Source organism: Strix uralensis, chromosome 12 (assembly GCF_047716275.1).
Source record: "Strix uralensis isolate ZFMK-TIS-50842 chromosome 12, bStrUra1, whole genome shotgun sequence".
NCBI lineage: Eukaryota > Metazoa > Chordata > Aves > Strigiformes > Strigidae > Strix > Strix uralensis.
Window position 1 is genome coordinate 2106511 of NC_133983.1, and position 23298 is coordinate 2129808.

Consider the following 23298-nt stretch of genomic DNA (forward strand, 5'->3'; position numbering starts at 1 on the left):
TGCTTTTCTTAATGTGTTTTTTTCTCTTAGAAGGGGTGTGATGGTTTTCTGCATAACTTCTCAGCGCTCTTCCTTGGTACGTTTTCAGTATTTTCACGTTGGATGTCTTGGCTCTCAGCATGTTTCATTTGCTGTGAGCCTAATGGATGTGCTGAAATAGATTACTTAGAATATTTTGGTTCCCTCCTATAAAATAAGACATCATATTCTGCCCATCAGATGATATCAAAGTCCATTTCCCTCAAGCTTTTTGTTTGTTTGTTAAAATCAAGGAATAAAATTTAGTAATGTAAGCAGTAAGTTAGTGGTAAAGGTGGCAATTTGTCATGGAATGCTTACTGGCTTGTTACTCTTTAGGCTTCTTTGTTCAAATTTCCTTTCACATCAGTATCTCCCCTAGCTGACCACATATTGTATTTTGAAACCTCTCCTATTGGTCACTTAGATATGAGGCAGTATCTTCACAAAATGGAGCAGGGCTTGCCGTGTGCACTGTTAGGTTTCCCTCTTGACACAGGGGCAGCAGGTTAAAATACTACTACCACCTTGTAGTAAATCGAAGGCAAGCTAATGTGATGAAGCTTGTCGAGTTCTGCTCCATTGTCAATATGTTGTGTTCAGCATTTTAAACTGTTGGGTTTTTTTTTCCTCTCCTGATTGCTCAGTAGACTTTGAATTTATTCCTTGCTTTAAAGTAGTACAGGCAGAGGTGCTGTGCTGGGATTCATTGTCTTCCAAGTATCTCATTAGAATTGTGTCGTTTAGTGCTTCGTGTTTCCTTGTCCTGACAATGTATTTTGTTTTCCCTTGCCGGTTTGTATGTGGTGACTGTAAAGTTGGCATGGCATGGCAGCAGCTTTGCCAGCACAATCTTTATTTGCTTTTCTATTCTTCATTATGTTGCTGAGGTCTTATGTAAGTCAAATGTTCACACATGACTCATAAGGTTGTGTGACTGACCAATGCATCATGATCTCTCTTCAGCTGGGCTTGTAATTACCTGATACCTTGATCTACCACTTTAGAAGCACAACTCTGCCATGGGAGCTTTGTGTATTTGGTAGGTTTTGCCCATTCAGTAGGGATACCTGACAGTTCAAAGTCTGATGTGAGGTACTGTTCCTTGTTTATTAATGGGGGTTCAGTGAGTTGCCATGATAAGCGACAAGAAATCCATCCTTTTCCTGATATATCTCTTCTCTTGGAGAAGCAGTGGTTTCTAAGCATGCAAAACACTTGCAACTGCAGTTATTTTTCTCCTGTTCTAAGGCTTTTTTTTGATACAGGAAGCTCCACTCTTGCTGTAAGTTTCTGAATATCTTGGTGTTTCACTGGACATGAGGAGAAGGATGTCCTCAACTCTTGTTGAGGACATTTTGATTTGAAGTATTGACCTGGCTTTTTGGATTGCTTGGTTCAGTGCATGTGCACAAACTGATATCTTAATACAGCTTGAATCATAGGTTAGAGGACAGCCAGTAAACTACATGCCAGAAGGCTGTGCCGTCTGTGTGTATCTTACACCCTCCTGTAGACAGTGGGACTTGCTAGAAAGTGGTATTGAAAAAAGAAAATCCATCAGGTATGCTGATGCTCTTTTTTTCTGCCTGGTGGCGTGGAAAATGCTTAGAATTCTTCACTGCTTTTAAAAATGTTCACCTAATGGTGAGTGAAGAGGGGGGTGTGTGTGTGTTTGCACTCAAACTCAGGTCAGTGTATCAGTCCTGGAGTGAAAGATTTAAAAATAATTGAACAACAGGTAAGTTGTTCTCTCTTTAGAGCTTTACCCCTCTGGAACATTTAGTGAAGTAGTATCTACATATAATTATCAAAACAGTTTAATCTTGTTTCTCCTGAAATTTCTCAGTTATGTAGGAGAAGCCTCAGATGACTGTAACTTCGTGTTCCTGATATCATTACAGCTTCTTGAAAGCTTCTTAAATTGTTTTTGAGCTTTCCACCTTTTCTGATGCACAGTCATAACAAACTAAATTGGTTACGCACTCCTGTTTAAACCATTTGTAGACTATCTTGTGAAACACATACGTGTCTTTGGCCCACTTCCTAACCCTCATGTGCTTGTACGAGTCGTCTCTTCTCAGCCACGGGAGCTCTGAAACCCATTGACCAACTTCCTCTGAGTGACGAAACAGGCAGAGGCTTTAAAACACTATAAAAACCAAAGAAATACCACAGCTCAGTGGTAGGAGCAGGATACCTGTGAGACCTCGAGTCAATGGATCTGCTGCTGACAGAAGCACTTGTGTTACACGCGGTTACTTACTCGCCATTGGGATCTCTCCTGCAGCATGCTTTCCTGGTAGACTTATAGCAGGGCACAGAGCAAAGGTCCTCAGGGCAAAACCTGAAGAGACGGATGGGGAGAAATGAAGCTGGGTTCTTGTGTGGGTTTTTTGTTTTTAATAGTTGAGATAAGGGGATCTAGTGACCTGCCCAGACCCGTGCATCAGCTTCTGTAGACTTCAGCTCTGGAAGCCCCAGACAGATCAGGGATTCTGCTTCCTGTGAGTGCTTCTGAGGCAAGTTTGCTAACCTAGTGACCTACATGTTATATTTGACTCGGATGGCAGTCTCCTGAGCAGCTGTCACTGTGGCCAGTTACAGGAGGAAATAGAATCAGAAGGATGTCTCCTGCCCTGCTGGTACAGTGCTGAACTTAGGTTAGCCCAGAGCTGCTGGCTTTCCATGGTTGGCCACAAAACTGGCTCTCGGCTATGGCCACCAAAAGATCGGGCCATCCGCCGATGCTTGAATTACTAAGAAGTGGAACTTTCTTCAGCCTGTTTCCTGCTGCGCTGTTAGGTTTTTCATGTTTGAGATGATAACCAGTGTCATAAAGTGATAAATTTGGTGAGGCTGAGAATGGGAGGGTGTAGACATTGTCTGCTCTGTGCTCTGCTCTCTGAGGCAGTTGTCAGACAGCCGACAATGCAAGCTTCCAACTGAGGCATCACTGAATTTTTCAGCAATGTTATCAAAATCTTTCACACATCCAAAACTGTTCTCAGTGTATTTTATGCATTCGTAATAGCTTAGTCATGCCATCTAGCTGGGCTCATTTCTGTCGTCTATAACGGGAGACTGTTCTGTCTTCTACAGAGTAGTTCAGTACCTAACCTTTCTTTGAGAACAAGCCCAGCTCTGACTTGAAAGAACTAAAAGCACTAAGATTAGTTTACAGACAAGAAACAGCACAACTCTGGGTTGTCACCATTTTGGCTCAGTTACATGAAGCTGGTGGTTTGCTGACAAGAATCTGCCCCTGCTTGTAGCATCTTTCTGTAGCCCGTGGTGTGATTACTCAGCTGCCTCTGTGCTAGCCCTAGATCTAGTTCCCATGGCAGGACTAAACCGTGTGACTCTGCTCGGTCTCTTGATCTGTCCCTCAAAATGCTTTTATGGTTTATATTTTGTTTATGAGGTGCAGGAAAATAAGTATGTATTGTTGCAATTTACTACAAGGAGTTGATCTCCCTGTGATTTCAGAACGCTTTCATTGGTTTCTGCATAATAATATAGGTAAAGCCTTATCCTTTCTGAAATGGACTATTAAATTTACTAGAAAAATGTTTTTTAAAAAAATGCATTTTGTTTTTTGTGTTGTTTCTTTGCAATTCTACACCTCTGCTTGGTACCCAGAGTCTACCCTTTACTCCCAGCACTGTCTGTTCTGTAATTTGTTGGTCTGTCTTTTCTTTTTTTAATTTTGAATTCTGATATCATGAACACTTATGTAAAAACTTAGCAAATTTCTTTATTATTAATATCATCTGTAACTTTCAGGGCAGTGAAGAAGATGAACTTGAATTAATTGAAGGATTTATGTATAAGCATCCAAATGAATGTGCCAAAACTAAATATGGGATAGCTAATCAATTTTATTTCATGTGCTTGTATCCCTTCAGTCTGTAGGATTAGTGTTCCCTGCCATCTGCAGGGTGTTATCCTTATCTTCCTGCCACTTCTGAAGCAGTGCGTTATACTCCTTGGGCAATTGCTGAGCTTGTACGGCTCTGCCACGCCACATCACGTCAGCCTGCTGGAGGCAACTCTTGTTCAACTTCACCGGAGCTGTCAGATACCACTATCTTTTTAAAAGATCGTTATCTTGGAAGTGTATTCATCTGCCTCAAAGCACAACTTACAGCTTTGTCTCTGAAAAGAAACATAATGACCCATGTACAGTTTGGGGAGACGAGAAGCGTAAAGCGTGATTGATACCAGCATTGAAAGGGTGGTTTAGATATAAAGCAAAGCTGAGGTTTTCTGGAGGCTGTGGTACAAGGGACAGTTCCACCTAAATGATCGTGAGATGACAAATTATGATCTCTGAGATGGGGAAGCTTAGAAGGTGGTAAATGCTTCAGTTTCTCTTTCAGAAGGAGCTGTAGCAGAACAGTCTCCGATGCCTGAGGAGCCCTGAGCACTGGTGTCTCTGTATCCAGAGGTAAGGGAAAACCTAGGCAGGGCAGGAGTCTCTTTACCAGGCCTACTTTGGAGAAACTAGTAAGTAAGAAAGTGAAGTTCACTTTAAATCCATGTTGCAATTTTAGCATTCCTGTACCTGCTTAAAAAACAGGTTTAAGGGAAGTAGAAAGACAAAGTAGTCCAGTGTACAGCTGATCGTAAAAATCTGACTTTCACAGTGACTCTACAGAAAAAGAAACTGCTGTGGTGGTAGTTAGTGTCTGCTTCTTTTCCCCTTTGACTATTATCGCACCAAGCTGAACAAGAGATCAGATCCTTCAATTACTCTGTGTTTCTAATGAAGTTAGAATTATCTAGAGTGCAGGATTAAAGCCCTTTTTTTTGTGTAAGCCCTGCACAACCTTGCAGGTTTTCACTGACGGGCACTTGGGCAGAAGCTGGAAAGTTTTGAGACGTGATCAGTCTCTTTCCCTTTCTGTGCAACAGGCGTGCTCAAGGTCAGCCTGCTTTCAGTTTAGGGTGCTTTCGCTACAGCAAGAAAGCAAATGACTGCAGCAGTGGCTTTGTCCTGCGGATGGTGACACACTGCATGCCAGTAAATGCTGTTTCCCATTGAGTTTTGACACTAGTCTTAACCCTCTGGGATATTTTTAAAGAAAATAGAATTGAATTAGGGGTTTGCTTCAGATTACACAATACGATGTTTGGTTACTACGTGCAAAAGAACTGGCAGGGCATTTACTCGCTCCTCCTGAAGCCTCCGGTCTTAGTATTGCGTGTGCTGTGTGGTGGCCACACTGGATGCCAAGTAGCTCTTTCTCTTTAGTTGGACAGGTCTTACAGTTGAGAGGTTGACCTTAGATCTCGATGTGATCTCCTAAGAAAGTCTCAATTTCATGTTACAATTGTATTTAATTTGCTGGAGATTCTTGGTTTTATCACCTACCCTGATCATTCCAAAGCTGATATCCTCTCCGTGTTATAAAAACTTGTAGTTGCTAACAGGCTTCTTCCCCTCTTTTATTCCTGTATCAGAGTTGATTATCTTACAGCAATTCATAGTTGTGTTTCCTTCTTGTGGTAGTTTTAACTTTCATCCAACTGGCATTACAAGTATTTTCATGTCTTCCTTTTTAGGAGCATCATTTCTTTGGGAAAGAAATGCTGAGGAAATATTTCTAATTATTTTATCTCCTTAATAGGAAGCTGCTGCCCAAAACTCTCATAATTTTGCATTTGAACAGCTGTCAACTTTACTGTCTGGTTTGCTGACTGAGCTCCTGTGTTACTCTGCTCTTGAGAGGCGAAATCGCTGGTCTTACTCTTGTAATGGTGGCAGGAGCTGGAAAAGTTCTGGTAGTTGAAACCCTCTCTACTCATTTATGTGCATAAGGGGTTTTTTTGTTTGCTTGGCAATGCACTCCATTTCATGGAAAGGAGAGGCATTTTCCATCATGAGGCAGTATTATGGTTGGCTGTAACCGAATATTTGAGGGGATGAATCACTGACTCCTGGGCTGTGTATTGTAGAGAAAATGAGCCTAATGCTACTTGGAGCTGCCTTCTCCATTGGCGTGCTCTGTCGGATGATCGAGAGGAGGCCTCTCGTGGGTAGGCTGGGCATCCACGCTGCCCGGCAGGTGCAAATCCACTCAAATAGCATTCCTTTCAATGGATGATGGTTTCAGCTTTCCTACTTGGATTCCCAGCTGTGGCAGGTTGGTCAGTCTGTGCAGCTTGCAGCTCCTTTGTGCATCCATGCACATGCTTGAGCCTGCTGGGAGAGCAGCTCCTCTGCTGTGGTGGGGATGGTCCCACAGCTGGTGGGGGTGTGTGGGGGGGCAGGGCTCTGGCCATCTCCCACTGGCTGCTGTTCTGTGCAGGGGAGACATCTGGCTCAAAGAGCACCTGAGCCTGGTGCTTTGTTTAGGAGAAAATATGCCAGGGTGGCTGTTTGGTAGGTGTCCTGCAGATGCTCTCTGGTGTAAAGGAGGAGGAGGAGGAGTCGGGCACTGGCATTCTCTGCTGTTCCCACAGTATCTGCTAAGGGTGAGAGGTATCAGTACCAGGTGGTACTTATAGAATGAAAACTTGTATTTTGATCATATGTTTGGCAGTTATGTAGTTCTGCATCCCAGAGTAACACCTGATAGTCAGAATCCAGAGTGAATGGATGACCCTGCCTATTGAAAAGCAGGTACTGGCTGCTGCCTTTACCATTTCTTGCACTTAAAAACATGGGGTCAAGCTTTTATTAAAATACCATTTCAAAGTAAAATAAAAGTGTTATCACTTTTATAAATCTGGCTGCTGTTGTGAACAGCTTTCATAGTCTTGTTATCGCTTTCTAAATTTGCCAAAGAATATTCCTCGGGCAAGCGCTGCAAAACTGATTGAATGGGGCTTTTTAGCATTGCAGTGTATCTAAATGACAAAATCTAATTGTGTGGAAAAGGGGTCACAGCTTTTAACATGGAGAACCTGTTTTCTTTCTATTCTGTAGCTTAGCTCTTGCTGGTATTTTCATGCACAGTTGCTTCATCTGAAGACTTTCAGTTCTACTTTGACTTGCACTAATTGTTTAAGAAAATGGTGTTTGCACGATGTCGTCGTAGCCCTGACAGGAGGCAGCAGGTTTCTGTTCCAGTGGCCTTCCAGGGAAGCTTACCTTTATTCTTGTGCTGTTGCTTAGGTGCATTTTAGCTGTTAGCTCGCAACAGGTTTGGGTTAAAGAGTGTTTTGATGTGATGTTGAAACATGAAAAGTGAAAGTCACAAGCCACACTAAGTTCTCTAACAGCATAATTTTTAAGAAAACTAGTACACTTTGGTTAACAATTGGTTATGGCCTTATAATGGAAGACTGCTAAATTTTAAAAGCAGTTGCAGAGACTTAGCTGTGTAACTACTGAGAATTTAAGTGGATTATGAAAGATTAGTTCTTTTCCTTAGCTGTGCTTTAATAGCAAAACAAACATGCGACCTTTGTCTCAGGAGACTGAGCTATTGACTCTCGGGCGAGTGCGCTAGGAGAGGGCCTATCTGTCGGTTATTGTATGCTTGCTGTTAAGCTCAGCTTTAAGTATCTGCGGCCACATAGGACAGGAGGCTTATCTTGGCCTATCTTGATACTGCTGTTGTGATATTCTTGTTTTGCTCCTTGAATTTTTTCTCCTTTTAGACAAAGTCTTTAAAAAAAACCCTTCTTTTTTGTTCCCACGATATTTGCAAGTAGACTGTTAAGTATTTTTGGAATTAAAAATCCTCATATTTTTGTGTCCAGGTTTTGTTGAGAGCAGTGATTTGCAAAAACTAGGCTTGAAGTCAAATTTTAAAATTTCTTGCCATCTCTGTGTGCAGAGATTGTTACTTCTTATTGAAACAATATATTTATCTTTCTTGATGTGCAAAATGCTTTTGGTCTTGTGTGTTGGTTGTGTCACTGAGGTCTCCGAGTTTGGACAGAAGCAGAATTGATCACTCTTATCACTTGCATCTCCCTTTTCTATGGTATTTTCCTGTTCCATCCTGCAGCTGGCCTGAACTGCTCTTTACTTCAGCAGTGAGAGTGACGGAGCCAGGATGGCCACTGGCAGCCTAAGGCTAAAGTCACGGTTTGTTATACTGTTGTAAAGCTGTCCTTAAAAAATACGCCAGCTCAAATGCAATCTAGTACATCACTGTTCTAAAATACTTTTCTTACAGAGGTTTTCCTTTGCACTTCAGAACCTCTCTTCGTGTATTCATACCCCCTCCAGACAAGCTGGTTTGTGAGGTGGATCTGTAGCAATCTCTTCTTCTACCTTATGTTCCTAATTACTTAGCCTTTCAGTTCGTTTGAGGCTTGACAACGAACTCCTTGTACACGATGGTAGGCAACAGCTAAGTGAATGCTGTCAAACTTGGCTCTGTACTAAATAAGGGGAGTTTATCCTGTCATTTCTCTCTTCTCTTTATCTAATCAACTTTTATAGTGTACTTGCTTTTATTTTTTGCTGTCCCTACTTGAGGGTGACCTGGAGCAGATATTATTGCTTTGCTGCTTCCTCCTGTAAGCTGTAATTTAAGGGGAGGAGTCGGTCACTGCTCTGCACTTGGTGCTATGGTGTCTGGAATACCAAGGCTGTAAAAACAGATCGGGTTTTCTGTAGCTGTGTCTGGTCCTAAAGCTAGTAGGTGGCAAACTAGTTTTTGAGGCCTTGAGAGAATTTCCCCCCTAAGGGCTGAATGTAGCTGAAAATAACAGCATGGCTTGATGTCATGGTGGGTGTAGGGAGGAGGTGGAATACATCTACCTAAGAGGCAGTTTCCAAGTGAATTGTTCTTTCTTTTCAGTCTGTCTTCAGGGACTCTTCAGCGTAGTTCCTAAAAGTGAAAGCAGAGTCAGCTGTAATGACTTACTGCCCACGATAAAGGCTTATAGAGTGCTGCTTTTCCAGATACAACTGCGTCTGTGCCCTGGAGAAGTACAGTCCACTTGTGTTACAGCACTTTGTGAGCAAGCCCAACTGTTCCTGAACCAATCACACTTAAGGGTGAGTTGATCATAATCACTTGGTTTTAATCATGCTTTAAGTTGTCAACCAGAAAAACCTAGGTTTCAATTATCAGTTTTAATCTTGATTTACGTCTATTTTTGTTTCCTTAGGTAGGTTCTTGTTGCTAATCCCCAAAATACAGCTTTTCTGTACTTGTTTTGATGACAAGGTAGATCCACTGTGTTAACGTTTTCGTGAATTACAGAACAGTTTAATTCAGATTCTTAATCTGTAAGTTTTTTACGTTTTAGTACTGTGTTACTAAAATGCTCTTAAATGATCTAGATTCATAAATGCATGCATATTTTCTCCTTAGGAAGACATGCCTTGCATTTAACATAACTAGCTCTTTTTAAGAAATAAAAAAAGAAACACCACTACCCCCCTCCTCCCCATTTTACAGTACCACTTGTGATCTTACACAAGATCTACGCACTCTGATTGGCACCCTCACATCTGCTTTTACTTGCTGGCTGAAGATAACAGCCGTATTGGCTCAGATGGAAGGACTCCTGAGCCTGGTGGTCCACCTCTTGTTATGGTCGAACTGTTTAGAGTAAGGCAAGCATGTTGTGATGCTGAAACCCTTTTAGTGATCTGTGGTGTAGGAATTTCTTGAACAAGAAGTCAAGATCTTGTAATTTTTTGCAATCCCTTGAGGGATTTTTTTTTTCTAGTTAGCCTTCTGTTAATTTCTTAATACTGAACTCTTCACTGTGCTAAAAGATAATGTACTTCATACTGCAGAAGAGTCTGAGAGCTTGTTTGCAGTGCTCTTCCAGTGACAGCTGTACATCCAGAGACTTGCTCATATAACCAGTGTCTGGCTTCCCAAATAATGTTATTATGATCTTGTCCCAAATGGCAGCCAGCAATTGCATGGTTGTCAGTTGGCTCCAATGGTAGGGGGCCTTTCGTATTTGAAAGGTGGCAACTGTCTTTGACTTTCTTTTAATTTTATGGAGCTACATGTTAAATAGATTATTTAATAATTGTAGAATGGTAATAACCTGTTACAGGATATTCACCATAACTCCCAGCTTAAATGTTAAATTTGCATGTTATTCTTTTAAGAATCATTTAGTCTTAAAAGTTACTTACTTATTCTGGCATGCTTGAAATGCATAAGTAGTGAAAAGATGTCTCAGGGCTTTCTTTTAGCTGAGACTTTAGGTAATGTTCTATAGACGTATACCCTATGGCTTGAAAAGTAACTTGAAATGGGGTTTTGAATCCTTTTACTTGTGCTAGCGTTCTCAATTTAATGGTTCGGAGGGACTGCCCTACAATCTGAGTTGCTAGTGGGCCTGTATTTGATACAAACCATTTGAACTGAGAACAAAAGAATGATTGAATTAGTCTTTGTTCCCAAAAAGGGAAGATTGGTTTGACGCTAGATCCGAACAAGCATACAACCCATACAGAAAACACCATTTTCAAAATCCCAGTTAGATTTGTAGGCATTAAAGTGGTGTCTAATTTCTGTTTGTTTCAGGGTTGGTACTTGGTGCTGCTTTGGGTGAAAATCCAGCTGATGTAGGAATGTTCCAAAAAGATGTGTTTACACACAGATGGACTAAACAGTTCACTGTTAAATCTATTGTTTGTTGAGATAGGCCATAACTGTAAGATTACAGTTTTGGTCTGGAAATGATGCTGAATATTCCTGATGTGAAATGAGAACCTTAAATGTACAGCCTTTATTTGGATGACCTAAGCAGTATGTGTCTATAAAGGGTAAAGAACAAATGACCTGGTTTGTTAGTACTTAGTACTTAAAGGGTAGCAGTGTGCTAGATTTAAGGACAAAGTTGTTCCTCTGCATCCAAAAACCATGGAAGAAATGGGAAATAGCAGCTAGCATAGAAAGGAATGGTGTGTGGGCAAGAGCTACTTACCCAGTGAACTTCCTCCTCCTCTTCCTTTCCCCCTCCCAGTAATAGACTTCAGGTATAAACCTGAAGGTGCTCTATCCACCAAGTCCGAATCTGTTTACTAAAATAGGAATTCTTCTGTTATTCGTTAGAAGTAGTAACACTGACTTTTGTTTTGGGTTTGCTCTTTCAGACCTCCTTCTGGATGACCAATGTGTATTTTAACCGATTATATTGGAAACTAAGTCTCCAACTTCCCATTCATTCCAGCTGGTAGCAACGCTTATAATGCAGGAAAATCACAATTCAGGATCACACAAACATTACTCTTAAAACTTTCTAGATGATTGTAGTTGCTTTGGTTGTGTTCTATGCTAGCAGAAGCCTTTTTCAAGGTTTACTGTTGACTCTAGAGCACCACGTTCCCCGTTTACTGGGAGCCTTGGGGGCTAGCAATATGGGAAACTCATGTGTTTGCCGCGATGACAGTGGAGCAGAAGACAACGTGGAATCTCAGAGTCGGCAAACGGAGAACAGTAGAGCACGCGTACCTGAAGCAAGAAGCCACCCAAGGGACCCTGTCCGTCCACCCAGGAGGGGTCGAGGGCCTCATGAACCAAGAAGGAAAAAACAGAATGTGGATGGTCTAGTACTTGACACACTGGCTGTAATTCGGACGTTAGTAGATAAGTAAGTACCTCCTCAAGGAATAATTCAACATGAATGAAAATGTTCTTGTCTTCTCTCAAACTGTGGCTCCATCCTCTCACCGATCTACACCTGACCCTCCCTGAAGCAGCCGCGTGTTTCCATCTGGAGGCTTAGGAGAGGAGCACCTTTCCTAGGTAATAGCAGTAGCTCCTGAATGCCCAGGTACAGACTCTTCCAGGAGCTGAGGAGCTTTCTCAGTTCCTGTATGGGCCTACACCCAGATGGGATGAGGAGTGTGCTCAGTATTTCTTACCTGGCATAGATACACAGTTTAGAAAGCAGTGAGCACTCCAGAGTTTGGGAACTTCTGTCCTAAAAATTGGTTGTTGTGCAAGTTGTCTGTTTTCAGGCTGTATTTACTACTTTGGAAATGGTTAAGCAAAACTGAGAGCTTTGATCTTTGTTAGCTTGCATAAACAGACTGAGGTTTTCTTTCCAGTTGTAAGTCTGACTACTTTTTAAAGACCGCATGTTGTGACTGTTTAACTCATGATCCCAGTGTTGCATTCCTTGCATGCTCAAAGCATCCATTAAGGGTGTGGGAGATATTTATGGATTCATCCTTATTTTTTTTGGTTTTGCGCTGCTTTCTACAAAGCTTAAATAAAAAGCTCTAAAAGGACCTTAAAATGATGGGTTAAGTTAGCTTATCACCTTTTGGGTTAGGTGCAGGCTAGGAATTGGAAAGGCCAAAATAGAAGGAAAAAACACTTCTAGCTTCACAGCTGGGGTTTGAGTTTAAGGTGGATGAAGCTCAGGATAAGTGAGCTTTGATTCATATACCTGCATTGTTACTCTGGAATGTAGTTTGCCTTCCTGCTATAAAATGTTTTAAATGGAAATACCAGGACTTTTTTTTTTTTCCTGAACATTTAAAGCTAAAGGTTGTTTTTTTTAACAGGTTTTATTTTGTGGTCTGTCTTCAAATCATTAAGTTAAAATCATGGCAAACTTTTTCAAAAGTCTCTCCCTAATCTTGCATGCCTTCCCCTTTCCCCTAAGTTCAGCTCCTTAAGCTGTTTCACAACGCTTTTGTGCATAGTTGATCCTGTTCCTGTGGGTCTTGCAATCGGTTTTGTAATCTTGTAAGTGCTTTCCTATGCTACTGAGGGACAATAAGCATAGTTATTTCACTGATCCTAGACTCCTGTTTCTGACAAATTCCTAAAGTTACTGTATTTTTTCTTTTAGAGAGACTCCAGTGAAATAATTTTAGACTCACATAATCACATAGGTTGGAAGGGACCTCTTGAAGTTCATCTATTCCAGCCTTCTGCTTACAACCCAGGCCCAGCAGGAGCAGGTGGCTCAGGATTTTATCTAGTCAAGTGTTGAACATCTTCAGGATATAGAGATATGCTGCCTCTTTGGGTCCCTGTTCCAGTGTTTGACCACCCCCATGGTTTAAATAAGTAATTATTTTTAAAAGTTGGAATTTCCCATGTTACAACACACCCCTGTTGCCTCTTGTCCTGTTGCTGTGCACCTCTGAGAAGAGCCTAACTCCTCTCTGCTCTTTCCCCTTACATAGTTGCAGACAGCAGTATGATTTCTCCTCCTTTCCACTACCCTCCCTTAAGGATGAACAAACCAATTTCTCTTAGCTCCTGCTTGTATGTCATGTTCACCAGCTCTCAACCATCTTGGAAGCTCTCTGCTAGACATGTTCCCTTATAGCAATGTTTGTCTTGTCTTGGGGAGCCCAAAAGTGGGGTGTACTGGTGTACTAGTTTCCCTTGTTTCATATTAGGCATTTGATAAGACACAGCCCGTTTTGTAACACAGCTAAGTTCTTGCAGATAAGACCTATGGCTGTGAATAATGGAGGAGTCTGTTTGTGAGGCATACTAAATGTCTGAAAAAGTTTAAGAAGCCTTTCTGCTACACCTGAAGCTAATGATAGCCCTTTTTAGACTAATAGGAATGCTCACTTGGAAGGAAAAAAAAGATCATGTCTGGAAATCTTGGTTTTCATTCTGAGTGAGAAACTGTAGGAATAAGTATGTTCCATTATCACCTGTTCGTAGAACCTGATTTTTCAGTTTTGAAAACACAACTGAAGGAAAAGGTAGGGAAGCTGATAAGTCTCTTTTCATGTCCAAAAACGTGCAGGAATGAAGTCAAACTAAAATGAAACCGTGTAAGTAACAGCACGTTGGAAATACAGGCTTCAGTGTGATAGTACAGCCTTAGAGCGCAAAAGATAGCAGTCTAAAGAATGGAAGGCAAAATGCTTTTTCTGACAATTTTTCCGAACTCTATACTGAAAGTTAATACATGGGAACACTGAGATGAATTGTGAATTAGGTTGTTATACTGTGATCTGCAATGAACAGTTGCTTTCCCTGTTTGCTATTTGTTTGGGTTTTCTTGGGTTTTTGTTTTGCTTTATCAGATCTCAAAGTTTGGACCTAAAACATCTGCACCTGATTTTTTTTGATCACGCATCTAGAGATACCTCCTTTCTAGAAGGAAAGGAGTTAAAGTTCATTTCCTAGCCTCAGAAGGATAAGTACTAATTTTTGGACTTTATATGAAGTGCTGCTTTGCAAATGAAGAAATTAGCAAAGTGACTGTTTTGTTTCCATATGAGGAAGGTGTGTGCTGGAGGGGATGTTTGGGAGTTAAGTGGTTAAAATGGCAGATCAGTGGGACAGGACTCTCCTTTGCTCAGTGCCAGTACTACGAACACCTGCTACCCATAACAGAACTGGAAATTTTGCTGATAAAACTTCATCATTTTTATCTAGCCTTTACTTACGGGGTGTTTTTTTTCTTCTTTGAGTCTTTACATCCTTTCTCTTGAGCTAATTCTGCTTCCAGCATTACACTTTTTTCCTGCTGGGGAGATTAGTTTCTAGAAGAAAGGGAAAGAGATGATTGGAGGAAAAAACAAAATACTGTTTCGATTGTTTTTGGCAGTATAAAAATGGGTTAAACTTCACTTTAGCATTTTCTGGTGGAAATATTTAAGAATATGTTAATTTTTTGGTAAGAAAAGCATGTATTTACATCATGTGGTTTTAGTCAAAACTGAGAATTTTCTCTTCTTTTTTAATTAATCCCTCCAAAGTAAGTAGTTTTACTATCTGCATGATTAATCTGAGTTGAAATTTTCTAAAATTCATCTGTATTTCGCATTTCCAGTTTCATTTCAGAGCTGCGTGATGGAAATTGAGTGTGGAGCATATTCTAAGCCTGGGGTTAGTTTGCAGTGCCTAAGTAGCACTGATTAAAGCATTTAGGATGTGCTGCTGCTTAAGCTTTTTCTGGACCTAGAGGCACTTACTGAATAGGATTTTGAGATCTTGCCTTAGGTACTTTCAACTGCAATGCCTGCTCAGATAAACAGACCTGGCCATAGCTTCTTGTCCTTGCTCCAGCAAACCAGGCTGAGGAACTGATCTAATCGAACGTTTTGTTTTTCATGTTGGAAAGGGGATTGGGTTAAATATCTTCTGTTAGACTGCCTTAGCTGTTTCTTACAGCTCTCGTTAATGAGTGTGAAGTCTATGATGCTGTTAGGTGGCTAGCTTTTCAGTTTTGTTGTTTCTGTTTTTTTAAAATGTTTATATATTTAGCAGAGAATTTCTGGGGAAAAAATCATCTTTAAGCTATGTCCCAACTGCTCTTGGTTCATGACCTCTGACATAGTCTCTTGTTAAATACTCTGAAGAACCCTGCTAATGAGTAGCACTAAGCCTAAGCATTATGTTCAGCTTCTAGACATGCAGATATGGATCACCATTTCATTTATCAGCTGTTGTAGATATGCAGATGTTGACTTTGAGCCAGAGAAAGGCTCCAATCCCATCTGTGATACAGATCTGAAAATGGAATTATCAGTCTGCAGCCTATGTAACTTCCTCTTGTTAAATACTTACTGGATTCATTTTCTGTGTATTACCATTTTATTCAGTGTATTATGTTGATGATTGTGCATAAATTTTGACCTGTGTAATATCTCTTTCAGTGACCAGGAGCCTCCATATTCAATGATCACGTTGCATGAAATGGCAGAAACAGGTATCAAGGCACTGTGGGCATTTCAGTTGTGACTCCAAAGCAAAAAAAAAACCCAAACAAGCACCCCTCTTTTCTTTGTGAAGAAAAATACATGCTAGCAGTATGTGTTATGACTTGCCGTAGCTCTAGGGATGTGGGATCCAAAACACAGTTCTACCCTTCAGAAGCTTCACTGAGCTCCTTGCATTTGCCTGAGTTTTTTATGAACTCCTTTAAACTTCCCACGTGAACTCTCCAGCAGCCAGTGGATGGCCACAAACACATTGTAACGGCATTGAACTGCAAGCCACAAAGAATGTCTGTTTGCAGTAAGGCAGAAACAACCCGTATATGTATGTAGACGTGGTTTAAACCCATGTCCTCCAGTGTTGGCAAATAATACATGCTTTTTGGTTTGGGTTTTGCTGTCCCTAGACCTCTGCTTTATTGATGTAGTTGTTCCATCCCTGTCCTGAAGTACTCCTGCAGGATGAGCCAGGTTTGTGCAAGGGCTGTTCTATCTTTGTTACAGCAGGAAAAAGTCTCCCAGCTCAAGACTGCCACCAAATTTCTGGTTTAGGTTAATCTTTGTCTCTCTTAGTAGAGTTGGTACTGGTCTTAGGAAATGTATTTCTCTACTAAAATAAATTAATCAACCTGATGAGATATTACAGCAATTCAGTAAAATGTTTTTCAGGGGAATATGCTAACAAATCTCAAACCCCAATGTGTTACTTACATTCCCTTGTTGCTGAAGGGAGCACTAAGTCTCTTCAACCTCACTCGCTTGTATGCAGAGACAGACTCTTTATTTTCACTTCTAAGGGAACTACTTTCTTGTAAATCCAAATCTGTTTACTTTGAGTAGTTTAACATATGTGGACTGTTATTTACTTGCAGTAGGAGCCCTTGTCTACTCATTAAACAGTGAGAGCTGTTCCTTATGAAAGCAAATTTTCTTTAGACCACCAGGCACGGGACAAGCTAATGTAGTTCCTCTGAGGCCAGTGTTACTTAAGGGAGCTCAAGAAGGGTGCTCTGTTTCTGACTAAAAGAAATATTTTTTCAGTGTCATCGTGGACGCAGCATTTAACACTTAGGAGTTCAGTGTCCCGTGGCAACTCTTGAGTATCACACTGGAGCAAAGTGCTTGTCCATGCTGGTTATGAGTGTTCCTTCCTAATACTGGTGGGAACTGAAGGATGCTCTGGCCTGGGCAAGACTGTTCTTCAAATAATAGAGGTGTTCACTATTACCCAAGCTGCTGTAAACGTCTTTTTTTTTTTTTTTCCTCCTTGAATTTAAACTTCTAAACTACTGCAAAGAAAGACATGGATGTAAAAAGTAAACTGGTTGGTTGTTTTTTGTTGGGTTTTTTTTTTCTTCCCTAGCGTCTGTAAACTCACTAGGTATTGAGGGTTTTTCAGTTTACATTTATGGATATATTTTGAACACTCCAGAATTGCAGCGTTAATTCTGAGTGTTGCTTCTGTTTTGTGGTTGACAGATGAAGGCTGGTTGGAAGTTGTCCAGTCTTTAATTAGAGTTATCCCATTAGAAGATCCCTTGGGACCAGCTGTTATAACGCTACTACTTGATGAATGTCCGCTGCCAACAAAAGTGAGTCTAAAGCGTGTGTATTTATCTGTGGCTGAATTTCAGTTATTCATGGCTGCCACACCCATGATAGCTTCTGGGTGGGTTTCACCAGTGATGCAAGACTGCTAGCTGTCCAGAAAATGGGTGTAACTTGCAGTTTTGAGTAATCTGTGGCGACTTTGTATCTAATAGCTACTTAATGCTAGAAGCATGGGGGGAGGAAAAAAGAAAAAAGTTAAATCTGGTCCATGGGGAAGAACAAGAGGCCTTTGGGCTTTAGCTGGTTTCCTTGCTGTCCTCTCCTGCCGTGTAGTACATGCGTATGCTGTGCACTGAGGGTGTACAGATGCTGCAAAAGCAGTACAAGTTCTGGTTTGTTTGCAAGTTCTGAAAGCTGTGCATTTATAAGTCACTGTTGAATCTGTTCCTGCCCTGCACATGAGGAATGCGACACAAGTGGGTGTGTTAAGTTAAATAAATGTCATTTTTTGGCTATTAAATATCTAGATACAGTTTTGGCAAATAGAATACTTTTTTTACTGACTGCTAACCTGTTTTCCTGGTTTTTGGATGGAATGATGATCCGAGGTGTTCATACTGTGTTGATACAAATGTTTTAGTGAGAGCCTCAAGTACTTCAAGATGCTAACCACTGTTGAATCCCTTTAAATGGGATGATTGTACAGAGAACTTGTCTGTCTTCAGATGCTTGTCATGATCTCATTTATCAAAAATTGATGATGACATCATTGCAGCTTTAATTTATCAATCTACTTCTTTTGCTGCCAGCTTTAGTTTTCAATTTGCATTGTTAGGGATGTAAGAAGATGGCAGCTTCTTGTCTTAGGTAAATGCATGAGTGGCTGGAGAGCTAGTCAAGCATTCTACCTGAAGAGGGTTTTTCTTCTCTCTAGGCTATTGATTAAAGTCATCTGAGACTTTGAACAAGTTAAATGTTGTATGATGGCTTCACATAGACCGCAAAATGATTTTTAAAACAAAGCTATGACTAGAAATTTTCCCTGCTTTGAAAATAGATCAGGAGATGGAGGAAGAGTGTTTGTTTGGTGTTTTTTTTTTTTTTCTCAGCTGTATAATGTACTTGGCAATCAAATGTTTTGTTTTTTGGAAGCCACAAGACTTATTTAGGTATTTTAATTTTAAGGAGTTAGCTATGAAATAGTTGACCATAACAAAACAAAAGGAATAAGATGCCTGTTTCTGGGGTGCACAGAGGTGTGGTTTTTTTCTGTGCAATCTCTTCAGAGCACAAAGAGCTGCAGTTGTGGGATCTGCTGGTCACATGCAGCCTACTGAAGTGTTTGCTGCTGTTCATTTTCTTTCTCTTCAGGATAAGTTTAAGTTTTTGGTCTTAAGGGTTTTAAGTTGGTGCCCTACTTCTGTGACAGCTGGAGAACAGCAGCAGGCTGTATTTCATTTTCTGTTATTGTAGGCCATAAAGTCCATGAAGTTAAAATGGCAGTGCAGTAAACTGTTTATTCTATAAAGTCTTTAACTCAAAATAGTTGATCTCTGTGACAGTTCTAATAATGTCTAAAAGCAGTATCAGAGTATGTCAAGAGTCTAATTTTAGTGAGGCTTTTCCATCCCAAGTCTGGCTCAGTCATCCTTTCTTCTTTCTCTATTCTTCCCGCTTGGCATCAGTCTTGTTCATCAGTTCTGGTTTTGTGGCTTTTCTTTTGGGAATGTAACTACTTTTCAGTGGGATCTCTGTACAAACCTTGCTGTAGTGCAGTAAACTGAGTGAGTGTGGATCAGAACACAATTAAAAAAAAAAAAATATATTCAGCTTGAGCAGTACTCATTTTTCTCCAAATGGCCTGCTGATGACTTCAATATGAGGAGTTCTATTTTAATTAGATCCTAGCCTCAAATTATGCAGCTCCAGTCTGAATCAGCTGAAACTTTCATGAGGTCTGGGAAGTTGAGGGGAATTTGGAACTTTGCGGGGTGGGGTTCTCCCTGTGGGGGATAACTTGTTCTGGCTCTAGATTAACCCCTAACTGCTCTGAAAATAGACGGTATGCTCTAGATCTGTCTTTAATTTTATCCATACTATACTGCCTGAATGAAACAGGTCAAAGCATGGCATTTTAGATTTATTACCCTCATTGGTCACTTCCTAAATTAGTGTGACTACAGAAAGCCACTTATGCTCTCAAGAATACCATTTGACATCCTGTAAAGTTGACAGCATCCTAAATTTATGATGGGGCTGTGGGTTCTCTTTTTGGCACATGTCTCTTTAGTCCTGAATTCAGAAGTCTAAGCTGGCCCTTTTCTTTTGGAAAGGGTGTGAGTTTCAGGACCCTGGAAGCAGATTAGGTGGCAGTAGTGCCATACGTGCTGATGGGTATTGTTTGCCTTTGTTTACTATTCTAGTTCCTGTTGCTATAGGTAGCTCACTTGTGTATGTCCAGAAGTGTCCTGAGTTGTTGATCACAACAACGGCCAACAATCTCATGGTAATTTTAAAATTACAACTCTTGGGTATGTTAAACTTTTCTTCTCATCTGTTCTTTATTATCTTATCTTAGAAGATAACCATCCCATGCTGTCTGTAATATGATGCTGACTTTAGTAATATAGTGTAAAAATAATTTATTGTACTATATTGAGTTAGGAGGAAAACAGTATCTGTCATCAGTAACGTTGAATAGGTTTCCGATCTTTTCTTTTTCAGGATGCATTACAAAAGTTAACTGAAATACTAAACTTAAGTGGAGCTGCTGCTTGCCAGGATGCTTGTCACCCTGCCAAACACAGGAATACAACTGCAGTACTGGGATGCTTAGCAGAGAAGTTAGCAGGTAAAGCCGTGGGGTTCTTCTGAAAGTTTGCATCTGGCTCGCTGAAGCACCTTCTGCTTTAGCGCCCACGATGCAGGCTAGTTCAGAAATATTTTTCTAAGAACTAAATAATATTCTGCATTGAGGGGAGACCTTGCGTGACAGAATCTACTGCTTGCTTAAAATGTTGAACGCTCACTAGCTTGGGTCTGAATGAGCCATTCACAATCCCAGATACCTAAAAAGATTAAATCCTTCTGATGCGTGGTTAGTGATTGTGGAGCAATGTTTGTTTATGGTATATTGCCTTAGCACTGGTGGTCAGTCTTTTCTGTAGACCTATTCTGGCTGTGTGTGAATTACTGAGAACACATTTAGCCAGTGAGAACAACTTTAGCCAGTAGGCAGGAGTATCACGTTAGTAGTCTTAGAGGCTGTATAGAAACGAAAAAGATGCTTCTGCTAAACACGTATCATTCTATTGTAGTTAGCTGAAAAGATTCTCTCTTCTGTGTTACTTAAACGAAAACTGCTGGGGTTCTATTTTAAGGTGACTTTCTGAATAGAACTTTTTATTCCCTGTCACTTCTACTATCCTGCTGGAAACTTGACGATTAAGTTTCCTTCCTGCTGATGGTTAACTTTGAGTCTAGTTTTTTGCTCCTCTTCCGAAAGCGGACAGGAAAAGGTGGAAAAAATGATTGTCTGGTATCACCTAATGGTTATTAAAAAATAATTTCAATATTTCTGTCAAAAAAAGTAAAAGCACAAGGGCAGGAAGCATTTTTGTACTATAATACTTCTACCCTGTTACACTAAGTCAAAATGAGATCCTGTATTTACTTTCATCTTAGTGGACATGGATCTCATTCTGCCAGCTCAGGCAGCAAATCTGTTAAGGCAGCATTGGAACCCGTTGCAGTTTGTTATAGTTTGTAGATGCCAGCGTTTAATTCCCTTGTATCTCTCTTGACTAAGCAGACAGTATTTCAGGGCATGTTTTTCTAAAGTGGCTGCTTGCAGTGGTGCTGCTGCAAATTGTATCATTAACTATCAAGTATATTAGATGCTCAGTTTTGTTTATTTTGGGTTATCATAAAGGGAGCTGGTCTTTATACTTTGAGTCTGAAAGTAAAGGGGAGCCAGTCTCTATTTAACAATAATAAGCATGAAAATGCTAAGCAGAGGCTGGTGGATTCTTACCTCGGAATCTCAGAAGTGTGGCTAGAACACTGTGCCATACCCATTTACAGCAGGTAAACTGAATATGTTTGTAATCTGCCAGTAACTGTAGTTATTAAATGTGTAGCAAATATTTGACTGGGAACAGTGGTAATTGTTCTAGATTATAGTTCTGCTTTGCTGCAAAGTTCTTAGGTGTTCTTTAATTTGTTGCCTTGTGTTTAAAAGATCTGTGCGATGATGAGTAGTATATGGTAGTTCCCATGGATGGATTTAACTGTTAATGTTCTTGTAGGTCCTGCGAGTATAGGCTTACTCAGCCCAGGCATATTGGAATATTTACTTCACAGCTTGGTAAGTGTCTTTTGTGTGTATCCATACATAGCAATTATAATGCAATTTTTTTTTTCTGTTATTGTGAAAGGTTAGGGTCGTGTTTGGTAAATACTGGTAACGTGTTATAGAAAGCTGAGATTCCAGAGAGTCGGTGGGATCTCCATCCCTGGAGGTAATTACAAGTCAATAGGACAAGGCACTGAGCAGCCTGATCTACTCGAACTAGCTGTCCACGGGAGGGTAGACTAGAGGAGCTTTGGAGGTCCCTTTCAACCTAAAGCATTCTCTGACAGACTAACAGCTTTTCCTATCCATCTGTGCTGGGTATTTGTTAAATAACTTTTCTTACTGTCCATGTTTAGAACTTCCAGTCCCATCCAACAGTGATGCTTTTTGCACTAATAGCACTGGAGAAGTTTGCACAAACAAGTAAGTATTAGCCTAATTCTGCCCTTAACAGTCATACTATGGCTTCCACTGCATGATCATCACTTGCTTCTTCCAATAACACTTGTGAGCATGAGAGACTGGGTGGGTGGAAACACAAATAAGAGAGAATTGTTTGTCCACTTATGGGCAAGAAGAATATTTATTGCTTTAGTGACATCCCTCTGCCACCCAAAAACCTTGAGATACTTGCTGAAACTCAGTGCGTTCCTTCTCAGATAAAAATTGCTGTAGAAGGACTTATAACATGAGGCCTTTGTCACTGAAATAAATCTATATTAGAGATGGAGAACAGCTATGACTGGGTGTTTGCAGGCAGGAAGAAAATATTTACTGCTTTAATGACACCCCCACCCACAAACCCTTAAGAGATTTGCTAAAACCTCAGTCCTTCTCATCTTAGAAATTCCTACATAAAGACTTATGACATGAGACATTTGTTACCTGAAAAGAAATAAATCTGTATTAGAGAGATGGAGAAAAGCCGTGAATAGAGAATAGTCTCTTGATGCAGCTCCATGCTGTTAAGTGGTATATCTGAGTGCTAAGTTAATTTCCCATCTGCTTGGGGAAAGAATTTCATGCTGTTTGTAATAGTGAGCTTTAAAGGGGTGGGGGGGGTTTCTACTGTGTTTGTAAAATGTTACTATTTTTAACTAAACTTATTCCTAGTTTATAGCAATTATTCTGTCTTGCTCTTAAATTGCAGGTGAAAATAAAATGACAGTTTCTGAATCGTGCATTAGCGACCAACTGATCTTGCTAGAGAAATGGACAGATAATCCAGACTATTTAAAACGCCAGGTTGGATTCTGTGCCCAGTGGAGTTTAGACAATCTGTGTAGGTATAATGGATGGATTAATTTAATATTAATCACTTCTCCAAAGATAATGGAGGACTACTTTGGGTTTGTTTTTATATAAGCACTTACTGTAAATATACCTGACTGCATTTTTAATCACTCTTTCCCCCCCCCCCAAAAAAAAAAAGGCAAATAAATACAGTATAATTGCATGGAAAGGAAATTTTGGCAAGGAAAATGTTTGTGAAAGGAAGTGGTTTGTAGTCTGCAAGTTGGAGCGGCAATGAAAATTCTTCTTTGCACCATATTTCCTGTAACCTACGCTTCAGCAGACGTGTTTAGCTGCTAAATAGTGCAGCTGTGTCTCTGAAACAGCTGGATTAGCTGGTGACAGTCACTGCTGTGATCATACCCCAGCAGTGCACACTCTCAAAGAATTATTAAAGACATTTTAAAGTAAAGATATGGTCTTGTGATCAAAAGTAGAAAGTGTTTGACAAAGCACTTTACTAGATCTGTCCTTTCGGATGACTGACAATGCTCAA

The 23298-nt window shown here is 40.4% G+C and overlaps 1 protein-coding gene across 3 annotated transcripts in view; it reads left to right on the plus strand.

Moving 5' to 3' along the window:
* Nucleotides 1–23298, plus strand: part of RSPRY1 (ring finger and SPRY domain containing 1) — a 39150-nt gene that overhangs the window by 2858 nt on the left and 12994 nt on the right. The window contains exons 2-9 of one of the 3 annotated variants that reach the window (XM_074881369.1): nt 8784–8983; nt 11054–11550; nt 15545–15597; nt 17084–17196; nt 19880–20006; nt 21463–21521; nt 21866–21932; nt 22660–22791. In XM_074881369.1, the coding sequence (XP_074737470.1) occupies nt 11204–11550; nt 15545–15597; nt 17084–17196; nt 19880–20006; nt 21463–21521; nt 21866–21932; nt 22660–22791 (898 nt within the window). In that variant the 5' untranslated portion in view covers nt 8784–8983; nt 11054–11203. The remainder of the gene's footprint in view (nt 1–8783; nt 8984–11053; nt 11551–15544; nt 15598–17083; nt 17197–19879; nt 20007–21462; nt 21522–21865; nt 21933–22659; nt 22792–23298) is intronic. The other 2 variants (XM_074881368.1, XM_074881370.1) reach the window with 2 other exon arrangements.